Genomic DNA, 19,299 nt, shown 5'->3' with positions numbered 1-19,299 from the left:
ACGGCGGGGAGCAAACGGGGGCGGGGCCTCAGGGCCGACCAGCCCCCGGAGGCACCTCCCCCTAGTATTGAGTCCTGCCTGGAAAAGTCCTCCAAGGCTGAAATCATTGACTAAAAGAAACAAACAGAAAAGCTTTGAATTTGAAATTTTCATTTAGATTAATGAATTCTGGAAGATAACAGAAGGGAGGAGGTAAGACAAGGCTCTAAGTTACTGTGGATAAAGTGGTATTAAAAAGCCAAAACCTGGGACGCCTGGGTGGCTCAGTTGGTTAAGCAGCTGCCTTCGGCTCAGGTCATGATCCCAGCGTCCTGGGATCGAGTCCCACATCGGGCTTCTTGCTCAGCAGGGAGCCTGCTTCTCCCTCTGCCTCTGCCTGCCATTCTGTCTGCCTGTGCTCGCTCTCTCCCCCTCTCTCTCTCTGATAAATAAATAAAATTAAAAAAAAAAAAAGCCAAAACCACATTGAATTTGTTTTCATTCAACCTCTATTTATTGAATGCAAGGCGCAAAGCTAGATGCCGGTAATACCCACCGTTGCCTCCCCCCGCCCAGCCTGAAACAATTTACACAGTTTGGTTAAGTGATGAAATAAAATCATTTTGCTAGTTCTCTGGTTTCTCGGAAAAGCAACATACTGTTCAATGTATGTTCAATGTACTCTTCAATACTCCACTTTTTAAGCCACTGAGGAACAGAAGGAGTAGTCCCTAGCAATTAATAATTATACTTCATTCATGCTCAAGTATATATCATGAAATGATACCATGTCCAGGATTTGCATGAAAATAATGGGAGGGAGAATGGTATAAGGGGTAGGGCTAGGAATAAAACCAGATTAGCTATGTGCGGGTAATAGTTTAAGCTAGTGATGGGTACCTGAGTGTTTATACCGTTCTCTCTACTTCTGTTAGGTCTGAAATTTTTCATAATTAAAAGTGGAAAAAGATTAAATCTCATTTAATGAGTTTTGCAACGCACAAGGAAGAATTTGGTGGTAGAGAACTAAGAAAATCAGTGATGAAAAAAATATTAACCTTGTGACTCAGTTGGTTAAGTGTCCAGCTCTTGGTTTTGGTGTAGGTCATGATCTCAAGGTCTTGAGATTGAGCCCTGCTAGGGGTTCTGCACTCAAGCATGGAATCTGCTGGAGATTCTTTCCCTCTCCCTCTCCTTTCCCCTTTGCTCCTCCCTCCACCCCACCCCTCTGCTTTTGCTCTCACGCTCTCTCTCTCCAGTAAATAAGTAAATAAAATCTTTTTTAAAAATTTAATCTTAGGGGCACCTGGGTGGCTCAGTGGGTTGAGCCTCTGCCTTCGGCTCAGGTCATGATCCCAGGGTCCTGGGATCGAGCCCTGCATCGGGCTTTCTGCTCTGCAGGTAGCCTGCTTCCTCCTCTCTCTCTGCCTGCCTCTCTGCCTACTTGTGATCTCTGTCAGATAAATAAAGAAAAAATCTTGAAAAAAAATTTAATCTTAAAAGGTTAAAGATATCAAAAATAGAGTGATATAGATAGGGCAGATGAGGAAACTAAGATGAGAAGAATTATGACAACCGATAGTTACTGCTAGTGCCAAATCTTGAACCCCTGTCTTCTGATGTTCCTTCTAGTATCTATCTACTATACCACTGGGGGATTGTGAGTTACCACTAAAGCAGTCTTTCCCAAGAGGTCTCAACTTGCATACTCCATTCATTTACAAGCGTTTAACTATAAGTCAATCACTGCTAGGATATTAAGATGTATTATGGATATAGTCCCTGACTTTAAGGAACTCAGAGTCTAGTAGAGAAACTGGAAATTCACTGCACAACAGAATGAAGAGGTGCTGCATGTATCAGCATTAATATTAACAATATAGAGGTCAATGGTAATCTTGACAAGAAGAATCTTGAAGGAGAGCTGAAGGATAAGATGGGCCAACCAGGGGGGGAAAGCTTCTAAGCATGTCTAGAGGCTCAAAGGTGGGAAAATCTGATCCATCCAATGAACAAAAAGGGAGCACTTTAGAGCAAAGTGTTTGTGCTAGAATTGGAGAGGTAAGAATAGGCCAGACCAAATAGAGCCCTCTGACCAGAGTTGGACTTTATTTTTTTTTTTAAAGATTTTATTTATTTATTTATTTGACAGAGAAATCACAAGCAGATGGAGAGGCAGGCAGAGAGGGAGATAGAGGGAAGCAGGCTCCCTGCTGAGCAGAGAGCCCAATGTGGGACTCGATCCCAGGACCCCAAGATCATGACCTGAGCCGAAGGCAGCGGCTTAACCCACCGAGCCACTCAGGCGCCCCCAGAGTTGGACTTTATTTGAAGCACAAGAAAAGTCACAGAAATGTTTTCAGCAAGAGAGCAATATGATCCAATTTGCATTTGGCAGAAGTTCGGGTACTATATGAACAGACTGGGGGTGGGGGCATTGCAAAAGAAGTAAGGACAGGTGGTGACTATTAAAGCATCCAGTGAGAGATGACGGTGTGGAGTCTTGGACTGGGGTGGTCAGCTGACATGGTGAAATTATTTGATATGCATTTTGAAGAAATGATTGGTGGGACTTGATGCTGGATTAAATATAGAGGTAAGGGAAAGGAAGGAATCAAAGATAATTTTCAAGTTTCTGGCCTAAGCAAATATATGGGAGATGATGCCATTTCCTGAGATGAGCAAGACTGGAAGGAGCAAGGAAATTAGTGTTTGGTTTGGGTAGTATGAAGTTCGACAGGTTTGTACCCAAGGATACTCAAGGAGGGTGTCAAGGAAAAAAAATGGGTATAAGAATAGGACTCAGAGGCAAAACCTAATGGTGAAGATTTTGGGTGGATTTTTAAATCACAAGAACAGATGAGGCAATTTAAGAAAAGAATGTAGAAAGAGAAGAAAAGAGCCTCATCTAAAGACCCGAAAACATTTTATATTTAGAGAATGGATAAAGGAATAGTATCCAGTGAAAGAAGGGGAATGGCTTGAGAAATAGGAAAGCAAAGAAAGAGTGATGGCACAGAACCCAAGAGAGGAAAATGCTTCACGATGATAAATATTGACTGCTGCTGGAAAGTGAGTGAAAGAGGAATATAGTGGGATCAAGGGTGATTATTGTTGTTTCTGGGGTTTTCCTTTGTCTTTAAGACAGAGGAAAACAGATATGTTTGCACATGAATGATAATCTAAGAGAGAGAAGTCGACTGATGATGAAGAGGACCTGGAAGAGCTGAAGTTCCTATTAAGGGGAAAAAGAAGGAAATCCAGAGCTGGGGGGGGGGGCACCAACACCAGGGGGCACCATTCACGTTGCATTCAGAAATCTTGCTTCAGAAGAGGCCCCTTCTTCCCCTCTCCCCTTCTTACCATCCCCTCATCCCCTCCCACCCCATCCCCCCAACCCTTCCCCACACCCCTACCCCTACTCCTGCCCCAACTAAGATCACTTTTCAAATAGCAGTCCCTGGAGTGAGCAGAGAGCCTGATGTGGGACTCGGTCCCAGGACCCTGAGACCATGATCTGAGCTGAAGGCAGATACTTAACTGACTGAGCCACCCAGGCATCCCAAGTTTGTAGGTCTTAAGGTCAGACAAACTCAGATTCAGCCATTTACTAACTACAATATATCAGTTGGAGCAAATTACTTAACTCTTCCAAACCCCTGGGTCTTTATTAGTAAAATAGGACTTCTAAGACCTCATATTACAAAGGGTTGTGGCAAAGATTAAGTTCTATGAACCAATGTAAGATGGTTAGCACAATGTCCTGGCATGTAGAGGTGATCAACTGTGGTAGGAGCATTTATCGTGTGAATTTACTATGAAACCAGAAATTGCTGCTCACATGTAAGGCATTACTTTTTCTTCCCCCTTGTTTAGCCGTGAAGAAATTTCAGTACCAAAATGAGAAACTAAAAAATCGCAAAGACTTTGCTGCCTGAAGTTAAATTTTAGAAACTGGACAAAAGAGCCTTACTGGGTTGCTAGGTAAAGTTTTCTTCCAGGATATTTTTGGCTTCTTGTCTTCTCCCTGGAGAAACTTTTAAAATAAGTTATTTGTTAAAGCGAAGTGTGAAGCCAGGATGCTAATGATGTAAAGTACCCAAGGGAGACACACTTTTATTAGATTTTCACTGGTTCACAAGGCAGAAAAGATTTTGTTTCTTCAGTATTAAGAGCTCTTTGGCTACACATCCAAAGGCAAGGGATTTTCTGTTGAAAGCACGTTTCCTCACTGGCATAATTTTCAGTTATTTCAAGGTGTTAACCAATAATAGCCACGGGGAGAATTTTGACGCTTAGGCAATTTAAGAGGTTAGATGCCTGGAAAAAAAAAATCACCCTTGGCTTAGTCCTCAGAGGAATGTGGGGGCATAACAGTTTAATTAGGTCTTAGTGAAACAGCAAACATTGTGAGAGGAGCAACAGCATAGGACTATGCCGTCCCCGCTTAGCTGGAAGCTCCGTGCAGGGAGAAAACGGCAGTAGAAGGTAGAGCTGTAAGGCAAACGTGTGCTATGATCATTAGAAACTCTTGGAAGAGAAATCTCTAAAGCCAAATTCTCAGACATTTTTTTCACTCAGTAATACCCATCAAGTCATAGCACTGTGGTCAGTCCTATGGAGGGAGTAAAGAATAATCCCTGCCCTCAAGGTGCTCACAAGTCTGAGAAAAGACCTAAGTATGATATGGTTTAGAAAGGGATGCAGGATGGTTAATCCAACTTCAAACTCTTTTCAGAATCAATGGTAGGAAAATATCTAAGTGACCTTTCAGAACACACACACGATATTTTTTTAAGATAATTTGTTTATTGGGAGGAGGGGCAGAGGCAGAGGGAGAGAGAGAGAAGTTCAAGCAGACTCCCTGCTGAGCGTGGAGCCAGACATGGGGCTCTATCTCATAGCTCCGAGATCTTGACCAGAGCAGAAATCAAGAGTTGGATGCTTAACCAACTGAGCCATCCAGGTGCCCCAAGAACACACACACACCATATTTTATATCCTAAAGAAGTACTCCACTATCAGGATGCCTGGTTGGTTCAGTTGGTTAAGCTTCTGCTTTCAGCTCAGGTCATGATCCCAGGCTTAGCAGGAACCTGCTTCTTCCTCTGCCTGTTGCCCCCCTCAACACGACCTTGTGCTCGCTCGTGCTCTCTCTCGCTCTCTCTCTCTCTCTCTCTGAGAGAGAATAAACAAAATCTTTTTTTAAAAATTAAAAAAATAAATTTTTAGAAAAGCACTCCACTATTCCTTGAAATAGAAAAAGGTACAATCACCAAGGCAAGGAATCTCCCGGAAATTTTAAGAGAAGTGATTTATTCACTCCTTCACAGTCTTCAGTCACTTACCATTCAATCTGTCCTTTCTTTATTCACTAAACATTTATTAAAAGCAGCTGCTATGTGCCTGGTACTTCATAGAAGCTGGGAAACAAAAACATAAAAACAAGGTGCCTGCGGTCAGGATGTTTCAAGTAAGATGAGAATAAGTCAAGAACAGCCAGTTCCAATTCTTAAGTGTGTCACCTGTCTGGTAGACTCAGTTAAGAACAGTACTTGTTGAAAGGTTGATTTACTTTGTCCAAGTTTACATGTTTCCATTTTTAAAATATTTTAGTGGGTCTTGAACTCAGAACGTAGGAAACAAAAAATTAACTGAAGAGTCATGAGAATTGTGTACAAGTTTATGGAGCAATCATATCCTTCTAGGGGCATCTGCGTGGCTCAGTTGGTTAAGCATCTGCCTTTCATGATCCCAGGATCCTCGGATTGAGCCCCACATCAGGCTCCTTGCTCAGTCGGGGGCCTTCTTCCTTTCCCTCTGCTGCTCGCCCTGCTTGTGCTTGCACTCTCTCTCTTTCTTTCAAATAAATAAATAAAATCTTGAAAAAAAAGATACAATCACTAATACTAGGTAAGCATGAATCCTTTCAGACCTCTACCTATTTTCCATACATATTTATATATATGAAATATATAGTTTTACCTTCTTTTTAATCAATTTTTTGCACAAATAAGCATGTTTAGTATTTAATATGCACCAATATTCTTCTGAATGTCTTATTGGAATTAACTCATTTAATTCTTAAAATTGCCCTGTGAAGTAGATATTGTTCCTATCATACACCCTTACTTGAGGTAATGAAATGAAAACAGAAAGACCATAGGTAACTTGCCCAGGTTGTACACCGAAGTGGTCAGGCTGGCTCCTGAGCATGTGCTCTGAACCTGCTCATACCAGTATCACTACCATGTATGCATTATGCAGCAACCGGTTCTTTTTTAACTGAACTATATGTGTTGGAGCGCATTTTGGACATGATATAAAGCTCTTTCCTCCTTTTTTATACTGCTACACAGCATTCCAGAATTCAAAGTACAGATGTACTACTTTTTATTTAATTCTCTTCTGTGACTTAACATACTTGATCTACTATTTAAAGATATGAATAATATCCTTAGATGGGCGACAAGTACATAGCGGTTTGTTGTACTATATTGCTTACTTGGCTTGTTTTAAATTTTCCAAAATAAATTTTCTAAACAAGTTATATAAAAAAAATTCTACCCTCTCTCTAAAATAAGGGGCACCTGAGTGGCTCAGGTGGTTAAGTGTCTTGCTCTTGATTTCGCCTCAGGTCACAGTCTCAGGCTGACATGAGGGCTATTGACTCAGAGGTCAAGCCCCATGTTGAGCCCAGCATCAGGCTCTTTGATGAGAGTGGAGCTGGCTTGAGATTCTCTCCCTCCTTCTCCCTCTAACCCTTCCCTGCTCTCTAAATAATAAATAAATAAAATTAATTTAAAAATAAAAATAAAACAATTTAAAAAATTTAAAAAATTCTAGGGTAAAAATTTTATTATACCTGCATGCTTGTGATCACCTCTCAGAATTACTCTAGGGTGAATACTGAGAAATGGGAATACCAAGTTGAAGAATGTGTGCATTTTTTAAAAAAGATTTTGATTATTTATTTGACAGAGACAGAAAGAGAAGGACTACAAGCAGGGGGAGCGGGAGAGGGAGAGGGAAAAGCAGGCTTCTTGCTGTGGGTCCAGATCCCAGGATCAGGAGAAGAGATCCTCAGCCACCCAGATGCCCCGAATGTGTGCATTTTTTTTTAAGATTTTATTTATTTATTTATTTGACAGACAGAGATCACAAGTAGGCAGAGAGGCAGGCATGAGAGAGAGGGAGAAGCAGGCTCCCTGCAGGGCAGAGAGCCTGATGCGGGGCTCCATCCTAGGACCCTGAGACCATGACCTGAGCCAAAGGCAGAGGCTTTTACCCACTGAGCCACCCAGGTGCCCTGAATATGTGCATTTTAAAAGGCAATAGATAGCACCAGATTGCAATGTCCAAAAAGAGCATTACAAATTTATATACATTCTAATAGTGTGTAAGAGTTGCCATTTTCCCACACATTTAATATTATAAGTCTTTTAAATTTTTGTCCATATACTAAACAAAACATGATTTGATTTACGTTCTCCTGATCCTTAGTGAAGCTAATGTGATTTAAATGTGTTTCCTGGCCATTTGTATTCCTCTCTTATTAAGAGTGATTTCAAATCTTTCATTTGTTTTTCTATGGTCATTTATCTTTTCTGTCATTGATTCAGGTTATATCTCCATCATTTGTTTCCTGATCCATTACAATAATCTTTTAACATTCCTATCTACCCCTTTCCTTCAATTAAATCTTCATTCCTGCTATCAGGGGGATCTTCCTAAAATACAGATTTGATCATGTCTCCCCATGAATAACTGGAAATTATTTCATTTCAACTGGAAATAGCCTCACTTCCCCTTTGTCTCCCTGCCCCCTCAATGTATTCTGTTTTCCAACCACACATATACAACCCAAACACAATATTTTCGACATTTCATGCTTTTATCTTTCCTCTGGACATGCTGTGGCTTAGTTTATCGGCAACATTCATCTGCCTGTCGTTTACCTGGTGAACTATTTGCCCTTCAAATTTCAGCTCAGATCATTGTCACTTCTCTGAAGACTCCCTGTGCTGTTATGGCCTGAACTGTGTTCCCCCCATAATTCTTATGTTGAAGCCCTAATCCCTAGTACCTCAACATGTGATTATATTTGGAGGTAAGATTTTCACAGGGGTGAATAAGTTAATAGAGGCCATTAGGGTGGTCCCTAATCCAATCATATTGGTGTCCTTATTTTTTAAAAAGGATATTAGGCCACAGTGAGAGACATCAAAGGGCTTGTGCACAGAGAAAAGACCCTGTGAGAACAGTGAGAATCAGCTACCTGCAAGCTGAGGAGAGGAGCCTCCGGAGACACCAAAGCTGCCAACACATTGATCTTAGATTCTTAGCCTGCAGAATGGTGAGGGAATACATTTTTTTGCCTAAGCACGCCCCTCCTCCAGTCTGTGGTATTTTGTTACAAGAGCCCTAGCAAACTAATATACCCCAGCCCTTCCAACTGAGAAAGTTCCAGGTTTCACTAGAGCGTTCTACATAGCTCCGTGGTGGCCTTATCACCTAACACAGGAGCACCCCCATATCCTTGGTTTCCGTAGTTTTAGTTCCCCATGGTCAACCACCCTCAGGAAGCAGATGATCCTCCTTCTGACAAATCTCAGGTCAGTAGTAGCCCAACTCTACATTACAATCCCTGCGCCATTCCCCTCACCTCATCTGGTCACGTAGGCATCCCAAGACGGTATGAACACAGTACAGTAAGTTACTCTGAGAGAGAGGCCACATTCACGTAACTTTTATTACAGTAAAATGTCATAATTGTTCTATTCCACTAGTAATTATTATTACTAATCTCTTACTGTGCCTAATTTATAAATTTAACTTTATTCTAGGTGTGTATGTATAGGAAAAAAACAGTATATAGAGGGTTCGCTACTATCTGAGGTTTCAGACATTCACTTCAGGTCTTGAGGTATATGCCCTAAGGATACGGGGGTGGGGGGGGACAACACCGGATTCTCCTTGTTGTGCATGCTTTTCTTGCCACTCCTTCTGAAAACTTACATTTCTTGAAAGAAACATGATTTGAATTAATGACTATTTCTCAAACTGAGAGACAAGGGGAGGACTGCTCTTTGCGGAACCAATAAAAAGATTCATGGATTGCAGACCAGCCTGAGCCCAAGCGGAACACTGCAGAAATCCTAAACATCAGAAAGCACAGCACTTACAACTTTCTCTTGACATAAAAGCTAAGAAAGAGTACTGTTCCTCCTGGCAGCAGAAACACAGAAGGAGATAGAAAGTAAAACAGAGTAACAGCCTGCAGGTGCTTGGATTAGCGTTAAAGCCCTTCAGGCTGAATGAAGTGATGAAAGAGTTACAGAAACCTAGCAATCGCTGAGTGGTCTTTTACCCAGAAAGGTTCACTGACTCGAGAAGTGTGTGAGTGTGAGAGAGAGGGTGTGTGTGTGTGTGTGTGTGTGTGTGTGTGTGGTTGTGTGTGTGTGTTTGTGTGTGTGTGTGTGGTGTTAGCATCGTAAAAGGGATGAATGCTTCAACAATGCAGTCAGGCTGCTTTGGTTCAGTCCCTAGGTCTACCATTTATTAGCTTAAAATTTCTTCTAAGCCTCAGTGTTCTCATCTGTAACATGGGGAATGATGGTGATCATAGTCAACTCCTTAGAGCTGTTGTGGGGGTTAAATGACATCATGAACGTAAAAGACTAACCTAGTAAGAATTAAATAAATGCCCTCTGTTGTTACAATAAAATATTTGCACCCTTTGTGGTTGAGTATATACAACAAGGCCATTTTTAGAAGAAAACCCCCTGCATCCTCCAATAAGTGGCATAAAAAAAACCTAACAGCACACAAATGGCAGACGACTCTATGTTTTAGAGCACCTTGAGTCTACTTCCTCATGAGTGTTTTTGTAGTCCACAACTTCAAGTCTCTTTCAGCTGGGTTTATTAGCATTTATGACTCAAACAAAAATACAGTCCATTTCCTAAAGACTGCTTGGGAATATCACAAGTCTAGGCAAGAAATAGGTTCCGATGGAAGAACTTTGATTCCTGGTGCTTTCTCAAACATGACTCTAAGAGTACAGCCAGTCTGGGGGTAACCTGATGGAGTCTCCTGCAGGGTACCTTAGATTTAGATTTGGAAAGGGATCCTTCTGGCACGTTATGGCAATAACAAAGTTTGGCTTTCCTGGAGAAAGTCTCGGTGAGGAAGATGATAACGGCAATTGTGCCAAGCATGGAAGTACACCAAGGTCCAACTCCTTCAAGCACAATGCTTGTTTTCCTTCCTGGATGATATTGTCCTGCCTTCAATTCTCAAAGCTAAATGCACAATGGATGGTTGCCTGGGTGACAACCCGTAAACGAAGCAGTCTCTTTGCAGCTAACTGGAGGCTTTGTGCACACAGAACCAGTTTTAATTATTTTTTTAAGTAAATTGAGCTGTGCAACATTGGAAAATAATCAAAGAAAAAAAATCTGTATCTATGCTGCTTTTCAATGGATCTTTTACTGAAGTGTGGGTTGACAGCTATCCCAGAAATCAGTGCCACAGTAAAATAGGATGACGTTGACTGCTGTTTTTCTTGGTCTTTCTTCAACTGTGTATCAGCTCCCTCGGCAAAACACAACATAGGTAAGCCAAATCTCCACTTTTCGGCACATTTTAGGTATGTCCCTGTGTTGCAACTTTTTTTCTTCTCCCCAGAGGATGTCCCAGAGGAGGAACGTCAGGTAAACTGATAGAGGAAACTATATCCTAATCTCAAATAATTATATCCTTAGAGTTGCTGTAGTAAACTATCTTTGATTTTTCAAATATCAAGACAGTCCTTTCTAATACCTATGTGAATGCCTCTAGATCACAGGCTAAACTGATAAAGGCTAGAAAAGTATATGAGAAAACTTCCTTCGATTTAATTATACCCAGGGACATCTTTCATTTTAGTTTAGTCACTTAAGTATATGTTAACTTTAATTGGTGTAAGTCTTCTTATAAACACTCAGTACTGTATATATGTGAACTGGTCATATCTTCCCAACATGAAAAGGGGTTCTCATTACTTTAAGTCCTAATTACACAAGATTCCAAATGAAATGTACAGTGTAATAAAATGCTTTGTTTTACAAGGAGACTTCCCATGCACACAGAGATAAAAGACATTGGGTTTTACCAGATGCTAAACCAGATATCCCTGTGGAAAGAAATATTATTGCTTAAAAACCATTACTCAAAACAATCCTAAAAGGAAAATTGAGAAACATTTTCTTTTTTTCTTTTTTTTTTAAAGATTTTATTTATTTAACAGACAGAGATCACAAGTAGGCAGAGAGGCAGGCAGAGAGAGGAGGAAGCAGGTTCCCTGCGGAGCAGAGAGCCCGATGCGGGGCTGGATCCCAGGACCCTGGGATCATGACCTGAGCCGAAGGCAGAGGCTTTAACCCACTGAGCCACCCAGGCGCCCCGAGAAACATTTTCTTATTTAAAAAAAAAAAAGAAAAGAAAGAAACTTGGAAATGTGCAGATTAAAGATCAGAAGAGTAAATGGAACTCACTAATAAAAAGCAATGTGGTATAATCTGGTATTTCGTGAAATTAAATACATGTGTCCATGCTAATTGGAAGAACTTACCTATGTATAGAAATCTGTTATATGCTGATCTAATCTTCATAGTCTTGCTCCAGCCACAATTGAGTGTGTGAGATGATGAACGACCAAATAATGACCACATTGCCCAGTACGGTAGTGATTTGATTTGATAACGTTCAGGTTGCAATTTGGTTTAACTCTTTTTTTTTTTTTTTTTAAGATTTCATTTATTTATTTGACAGGCAGAAATCACAAGTAGGCAGAGAGCCAGGCAGAGAGAGCGGGGGTGTGTGGGGGGGAGCAGGTTCCCTGCTGAGCAGAGAGCCCAATGCGTTGCTCAATCCCAGGACCCTGAGATCATGACCTGAGCCGAAGGCAGAAGCTTAACCCACTGAGCCACCCAGGCACCAAGTTTAATTCTTTTTTAAAAAAATTTTTTGATTCCAGAGGTGCCTGGCTGGCTGTTGGTAGAACATGAACCTCAGGGTCATGAGTTCAAACCCTACAGTGGGCATAGAGCCTACTTTCAAAACAATAACTCCAGTAGAATGAACGCTATAGCCTTATAATAGTTTGGTTTAAATTTTAATGTGTATTTATTTTTTATTGGAATGGCAGCTACTACTTGCAAAATGCTCTCACTTAAAGGTAACATTAAAGGACTAAGCCACAACCCCTGAACATGCATTGTCATTTCATTGCTAGGGGGAATAACCTTGCAAAGAAGTCTCTTTGGGGTTTTATTCCCACTTTATGAATAAACTGGTGATATAAATATATATTTCTTGCCTAGTCATTATTTGAATATCTGATTTTCAGCTTTACGTTGTTTCTGAAGCTGTTTCTTTTACCTGTGATATTGCAAATACTGTTACGTTTTCAAAAAGAATTATATAAATCCAAGTTTCAAAGCCGTTTACCGGGATAGATATGTATGCTGATTTTAAAATTTTTCTATGGCCTAATTTCAAGTGTGTCATTTGATCCTTCAGCCCCTAGCAATGTTCCAAGTACAATGCTTTTTCAATGTTAATGATAATGATAATGATGATTAAGTGACAGCAATCAACGAAATGTCTGCTTCCTTTGGAAGAGCTCAAAGAAAACAGTCAGGCACTACTGGTGGGAGTGTAAATTGGTGCAGCCATCCTGGGGAATAATCTGGTAGTATTTCGTGAAATTAAATACATTCAACTCATTCACCTTAGAGAAACTTTTGCACAGGGCCTAACAAGGCCTGAACAGGGATATTTCTTGCAGCGTTGTTTATGGAGTGGGAAGTTGGTGGCAACTTAGTTGTACGCAACCAAGTGACGGAATAATAAAGTGTGGTGGAGGCCTGCTATGCAGCCATTAGAAGCAAACAACCAGAGGTTTGCGTGAGTACAAGGTTAAAGCTTTAAAAAAAGGTATTAAAAAGTAACTAACAGGGTGCCTGGGTGGCTCAATGGGTTAAAGCCTCTGCCTTTGGCTGAGGTCATAATCTCAGGGTCCTGAGATCAAGCCCCACATCAGGCTGTCGGCTCACCAGGGAGCCTGCTTCCCCATCTCTCTCTCTGCCTGCCTCTCTGCCTACTTGTGATCTCTGTCAAATAAATAATCAAAATCTTTTAAAATAAATAAACAAAAAGTAAGTAGCAATACTATTTGTTCAAATTTAAGACAAGCCCTCATATGTAACAGCACTATATGCTTTTAAAGCAATCTAGCACATCAGATTGGCTCCCGTGAGGCAGAGGGAAGTGGGAGGGATCAGAGTTGAAGAAAGAAAAAATAAAATAAAACAAGAGGAAAACTAGATCTAGCCTAGTACTTCATCAGTACTGCTAGTGGGTATGATTAACCCACTCCTCTCTACCTAGGATCCAAAGAAGTGAAAATAAGACTACTTTACGAATGTTCCTTTAAATACCAGTTGCATTAAGTCTTTTTGGGTGCTAGCACCCACATGTCTCCAGGGTGAGAGCCCATTTTGCTAACACCTGTGCCTAATTCTCTTCACCTCTAAAATATGGTAATAATACTACTCTCCTGATGGTGTTGTTTGGAATTAAATAGATAAGATATATGCAAAGCATTTAGAATGGCATATGGCATGTAGTAAGCATTCAATAAATGTTAGACAACATTGCTGTTATCATTATATTATTATTATTATTATTATTATTATTATTATTATGTAACAGCACTTTGAACAAAACTAGGGAGAGACTTGAAGAATTGATTCTCTATTTCAATTTTTTCTCTATTAGAAATTTAGGGAAAAACAGTATTTATTCTAAGAAATTTGAATCAAAAGGAGTAAGTGGTAATGCTAAATGTCAATTAGAAGATAAAACGAGGAGCTCTGGGTGGCTCAGATTAAGTGTCAGTTAAGTGTCTGACTCTTGGTTTGGGTTCAGGTCGTGATCTCATGGGTCACCGAATCGGCTCTGTGTCAGGCTCTGCATTCAGTGGGGAGTTTACTTGGAGATTCTCTCCCTCTGCTCCTGTTCCCATGCTCACACTTTTCTCTTTCTCTCTTTCCATGTGTTACGTAAATAAATGTTTTTTTAAAAAGGGGGAAGGAAAGAAAAGAAAACAAATAGCAAGAAAGATTAGATTCTAACCAAGGTCAGTATTTCCAGAAATTGTCTAATGATAGAAATCACCTGAATGCTTGAGCAAAAAAAAAGTGTGTCCAAGAGACAGTAAAAAGATAGGTGGTTGCCAGGGAATGAGGGTCAGGGGGTTGAATAGGTGGAGCACAAAGGATTTTTAGCAGAAAATACTCTTATAGTATAAAGGTGGTTATATATCATTATACATTTTCCCAAAGTCCTAGAGTGTACAACACCAAAAGTGAGTCCTAAGAGTAAATTCTGAACTTTGGATGATAATGATGTATGTAGGTTCATCAGCTGCAACAAATGTACCAGTGTGGTACTGGGTCTTGATAATGGGGAGGCTGTGTGGACAGGGATTGGGGAGGGGTTGTCAGGGGTATATGGGAACTCTCTGTGCTTTCCTGTCAATTTTGTTGTGAACCTATAGTACCCTAAAAAAAAAAGTCTATTTAAAGCAAGTCTACTAAAAAAAAATGACTAAATAGGGACACCTGGGTGGCTCAGTAGTTTAAGCCTCTGCCTTCGCCTTGGGTCATGATCTCAGGGTCCTGGGATTGAGCCTCATATCGGGCTCTCTGCTCAGCGGGGACCTTGCTTCCTCTTCTCTCTCTGCCTGCCTCTCTGCCTACTTGTGATCTCTGTCTGTCAAATAAATAAAATCTTTTTTTTAAATGACTAAATAAAATGAGTCTATTAAAAATTTTCAAATTATCGCTTCTTGGCCTTTTGGCTAAGATCAAGTGTAAACATTTTCAAATTAAAACAAAAATGGGGGGAGTATCCAAGCCTTATTCCATACATGCTAAATTGAAGGGAACCTGGAAATCTTTATTCATAACTAAGAACAGCAAAATTCTTATGCTCGTGCTAGTTTAGGAAACTGCACTCACCTAAGGCCACATTTCGTGGAGAGCCAAGGAAACAAGACACCCTACTTATATGCTGGCTCTGTTGCTGACCTTGTTGATTATCATTCTATAAAAGCAAGTGGTTGCCTACCCCAGCATCAGGTCTTCCCCAGTTGCCCAAACACATCCTCTTGGACCCATTTCATATTTTCTATTGCCCATCAGTCACAAATCCTTTAAGTTTACTTTCAATTTCTATTTTTGTCTTTCTATTCTCTAGCATAATAATCTTCTCAAAATACCACTGTTCCTAAAAGACACTACTCAAAACTCTCCATGGGCTTCCCAGCTTGTTCAGAAGTAAAGTGTAAATTCCCTTCTGGTCCACTCTCTCCTCATTGACCCTGGTTGTGGGTCTCTTTCATGCCCTTCCCCTCTGTCAAAACTGTCGTTTCCTCTTCACTCCACTCCTCCAAATATTACTGATACCCTTTTTCCAACGGAGATGCTCCAGTCACATAGCCATCACATTTCTCTGACATTGTAAATTTCATTATTCGTTGCTTGATTTGACATTTAACCATAATTTTTTTTCCTTCCATTTTTGTCTTAGCTATTTTATGATATTTTCCACCGTGACAGGTCAATGAAACAACTGAAAGACATATAGTAGCCTCTTAAATGAATGAATGAATTTATCAAATAGTATTATTTTTGGGGTGAAATACATGTTCTCTCTGAAAAAGAAGGCTCTATATAGTGTGGCCTATGAATTCTAAGGCATTTGTGTATATAGAACATTAAAAACCAATTCTAGACATTTTCTTGTTAATTTTTGTCAACTTTATCCACAAAATTGTACTATGAAATGGGCTTTTTGTTTTCTTGCTTTCAACAAAATGCCAGTTCATTGCAAGTAAATTGCCAGTTCAAAGAAATAACGTGCCTACTTGCAGTGACTATGGTATCAGAGGCTTTCTGAAGATGGAATATAGAGTGTGACAAATGATTTTGTGCTGTTTCCAACAGCAAGAGGCTCCATGGGGAAGATTGTCTGGTGACTTCAAAAATTGCACTCTGTTGGGGCACCTGGGTGGCTCAGTGGGTTGAGCCTCTGCCTTCAGCTCAGGTCATGATCTCAGAGACTTGGGATTGAGCCCCACATAGGGCTCTCTGCTCAGCAGGGAGACTGCTCCCCCACCCCCCGGCTGCCTCTCTGCCTATTTGTGATCTCTAGCTCTCTCTCTGTCAATAAATAAATAAATAAATAAATAAAATATTTTTTTTTAGAAATTGCACTCTAAGAGATATTTCAATGATTTGGAAAGCTGAGATGGCATATTTAAAATACGTTTTTTTCTGGAAAATCTGGAATGATGGCCACCATGCTCTTCAATGACTCACATTGTACAAGAGTTACTGAGGATACAAAATATAAGGCATAGAATGTTCCTGCTACTGAGGAGTTTATGGTATTGTTAGGAAAATAAAACTTCCATAAAGAAAATAGTTACAGGGATTTTAATAAATGACACTAAAGAAAATAAAAACCTGGAACACCTGGGTGGCTCAGGTCTTTGGGCAGCTGCGTTCGGCTCAAGTTGTGGTCCTGAGGTCCTGGGATCAAGCCCCCACGTCAGGCTCCCTGCTCAGCAGAGAGTCTGCTTCTCCCTCTCCCTCTGCCTGCCACTCTGCCTACCTGTGCTCTCTCTCTCTCTGTAAAATAAATAAATAAAATCTTTTTTAAAAAAAGAAAGGAAGGAAGGAAGGAAGAAAAAAAACAAAATCCTGCAAGAATTTTAACCAATAAAATGTGCCAAAGCTTTTAAAAAAGTATTATTTATTTAAAATTTAGTATTTATTTATTTAAATTAATATTTATTTAAAATTTATTATTATTTATTTAAATTTGACTAGCCAACATGTTGTACATCACTAGTTTCTGATATAGTGTTCGGTGATTTATCAGTTTCATGTAACACCCACTGCTCATCACCTCAGGTGCCCTCCTTAATGCCCATCACCCATTTACCCCATCCTCTCTACTATCCCCCCTTCCACAACCGTCAGTTTGTTTTCCAGAGTCAAGACTCTCTCATGGTTTGACTCTCTGACTTCTTCCCACTCAGTTTTCCCTCCCTTCCCCTATGACCCTCTACACTTTTTCTTATATTCCACATATGCGTGAAACCATATGATAATTATCTTTCTTTGATGGACTTAGCATTATATCCTCCAGTTCCAAACATGTCCATGTAAATCCTTTCTGATGGCTGAGTAATAGTCCATTGCATATATGAACCACATCTTCTTTATCCATTCATCTGTTGAAGGAGTGCCAAAGCTTTGGATATAGTACTTCAGATCTTCACCATTTGAAGAGGGGATTGTTATTTCCATTTTAGGGATGAGGAAATTAAGCTTGGAGAAGCTTGAAATTAATCATGCTCAAGCTTACACAGTTGGGAATCTGTGGAGGAGAGATTTAAGCCCAGGTTCTTTAAGGTTCCAGAGACTCTGTTCTTTCCATTCTAGTGTTGATCCATCCTTTCTTCTCCTGTACCACAGCATTTCTCACAAAGTGATGGTGAAAATTGTTATTTATAATTTGAAACATGTGCACAGAGCCAACACTGATAGAATTACTGTTTCCTCTTTTTCAAAATTGTCTTTAAAACCATTATTTCATACATAAAAGAGGGGAAAGAGGTGACACTAAAGATAGAATATGTTACATTTGAACAACCCATGCTTTGTTGGTTCTTGTTTAATTAAATTGTTTCTCTTCTTTGGCAGGGTCAGGTGATTATGTGGAATTAGCAAGATGAATAAAAATAAACTGATTCATGATTTCCTGGAAGTAGTTTCAAGGGGTGATGTGGAACTCATCTGTGACTATATTACTAAAGTCTATTCCATCCTTGGAAACCTTGACTTTCAGCATCCAGAGACTGGGAATACACCTCTCATTACTGCAGCAGAAGAAAATCTAACAGAGGTACCGTGTTGTGTCCTGGGGCCCATGGGTAATCTTCTAAGCTAAGGATTTCAAGAATGAGGTGCTTACAAATAGCAAAACACTTACCTCTCTATGAAAGAATGCCTGAAGGCAGGCTTCAGAGGGAATGTGAAATGGCTTAGGATGGGGACAAGAAGATGAAAAAGACAATTTCACTCAACTGAGCAGGCTGATGCCTCTATAAATTCTTGAGAGTCTAAATGCAAGTGGACCCTCAACCCTGCTTAGCTATCTCAATATCCTCTCTCTTGATGATATTCTTAGCTTTTTTTTTCTCTTTTGACTCCTTTCTAGTAACACTTTTTAAACAAATTATAAAATGTAGCATATAAAAATGTATATACAGCTTAAAGAAAAATAATGACACTAGCACCCATGTACCTATCATCCAAACCAAAAATTAGATGCTGCCATGCCTCAAAAGCCTTTTATATTCTCCTCCTGAATTGTATTCCCCATCTTTATAATCATTATCCTGAATTTTGAGTTAATCATTTCCTTTGTGTTGTCCTCTCTGCTTATATTCCTAAATAATGCATTATTTACTTTTTCCGTTTTTGAATTTTACAAAAACAAACTTATACTACATGTGTTCCTGTCTAACTTCCTCATTCTTATCATTGCATTTTTTTTTAAGATTTTATTTAGTTATTTGACAGATAGAGATCACAAGTAGGCAGAGAGGCAGGCAGAGAGAAGGAAGCAGGCTTCCCACAGAGCAGAGAGCCTGATGTGGGGCTCCATCCCAGGACCCTGAGATCATGACCTGAGCGGAAGGCAGCGGCTTAACCCACTGAGCCACCCAGGTGCCCCATCATTGCGTTTTTTGATATTCAACCATTTTGAGACACATAACTTTGTGGGGTTTTTTGTTTGTTTGTTTTTACTGGTGTCTAGTAATACGTTTATGCCACAACATATTTGTCTTTCCTACTTTGAAGGACACATGGGTGCTTTCCATATTTATGTTATTACAGACAACAATGCTACCTTCCATTAGAATTTAATATGTTTAGGTATCTCCTTTCTGATGACACACAAATAAACAAACACCTCCACTGATCCCACATCCTCCTCCAACTACATCCTCTCCTCTCTCAGACTTTTTCATCTGAAGATCTATGTCAAGAAATATGAAAGATCTACGATTTTACTCTGCTTATAAGCTAACAAATTAGCCTGCCCCAATTTCTTAGATCCTTGGCATAAGACATCAAAGCCCTTTGTCAGAGACAAAGAGCACTTTATTACTCATAACAATAGGATTACCAGGAT

General features: G+C 40.0%; 1 protein-coding gene across 2 annotated transcripts in view; it reads left to right on the top strand.

Moving 5' to 3' along the window:
* The first annotated feature begins 10,332 nt into the window (after positions 1 to 10,332).
* The window catches only part of MAP3K19 (mitogen-activated protein kinase kinase kinase 19), a 66,129-nt gene continuing 57,162 nt past the window's right edge, over positions 10,333 to 19,299 (top strand). For both annotated transcript variants that reach the window (XM_059166705.1, XM_059166704.1), the window contains exons 1-2: positions 10,333 to 10,596; positions 17,802 to 18,003. In XM_059166705.1, the coding sequence (XP_059022688.1) occupies positions 17,830 to 18,003 (174 nt within the window). In that variant the 5' untranslated portion in view covers positions 10,333 to 10,596; positions 17,802 to 17,829. The remainder of the gene's footprint in view (positions 10,597 to 17,801; positions 18,004 to 19,299) is intronic.

This window comes from Mustela lutreola, chromosome 3 (assembly GCF_030435805.1).
Source record: "Mustela lutreola isolate mMusLut2 chromosome 3, mMusLut2.pri, whole genome shotgun sequence".
NCBI classification, from domain to species: domain Eukaryota; kingdom Metazoa; phylum Chordata; class Mammalia; order Carnivora; family Mustelidae; genus Mustela; species Mustela lutreola.
The sequence above is the reverse complement of the archived record's forward strand: the minus strand, read 5'-3'. Positions and strand labels throughout refer to the sequence as shown.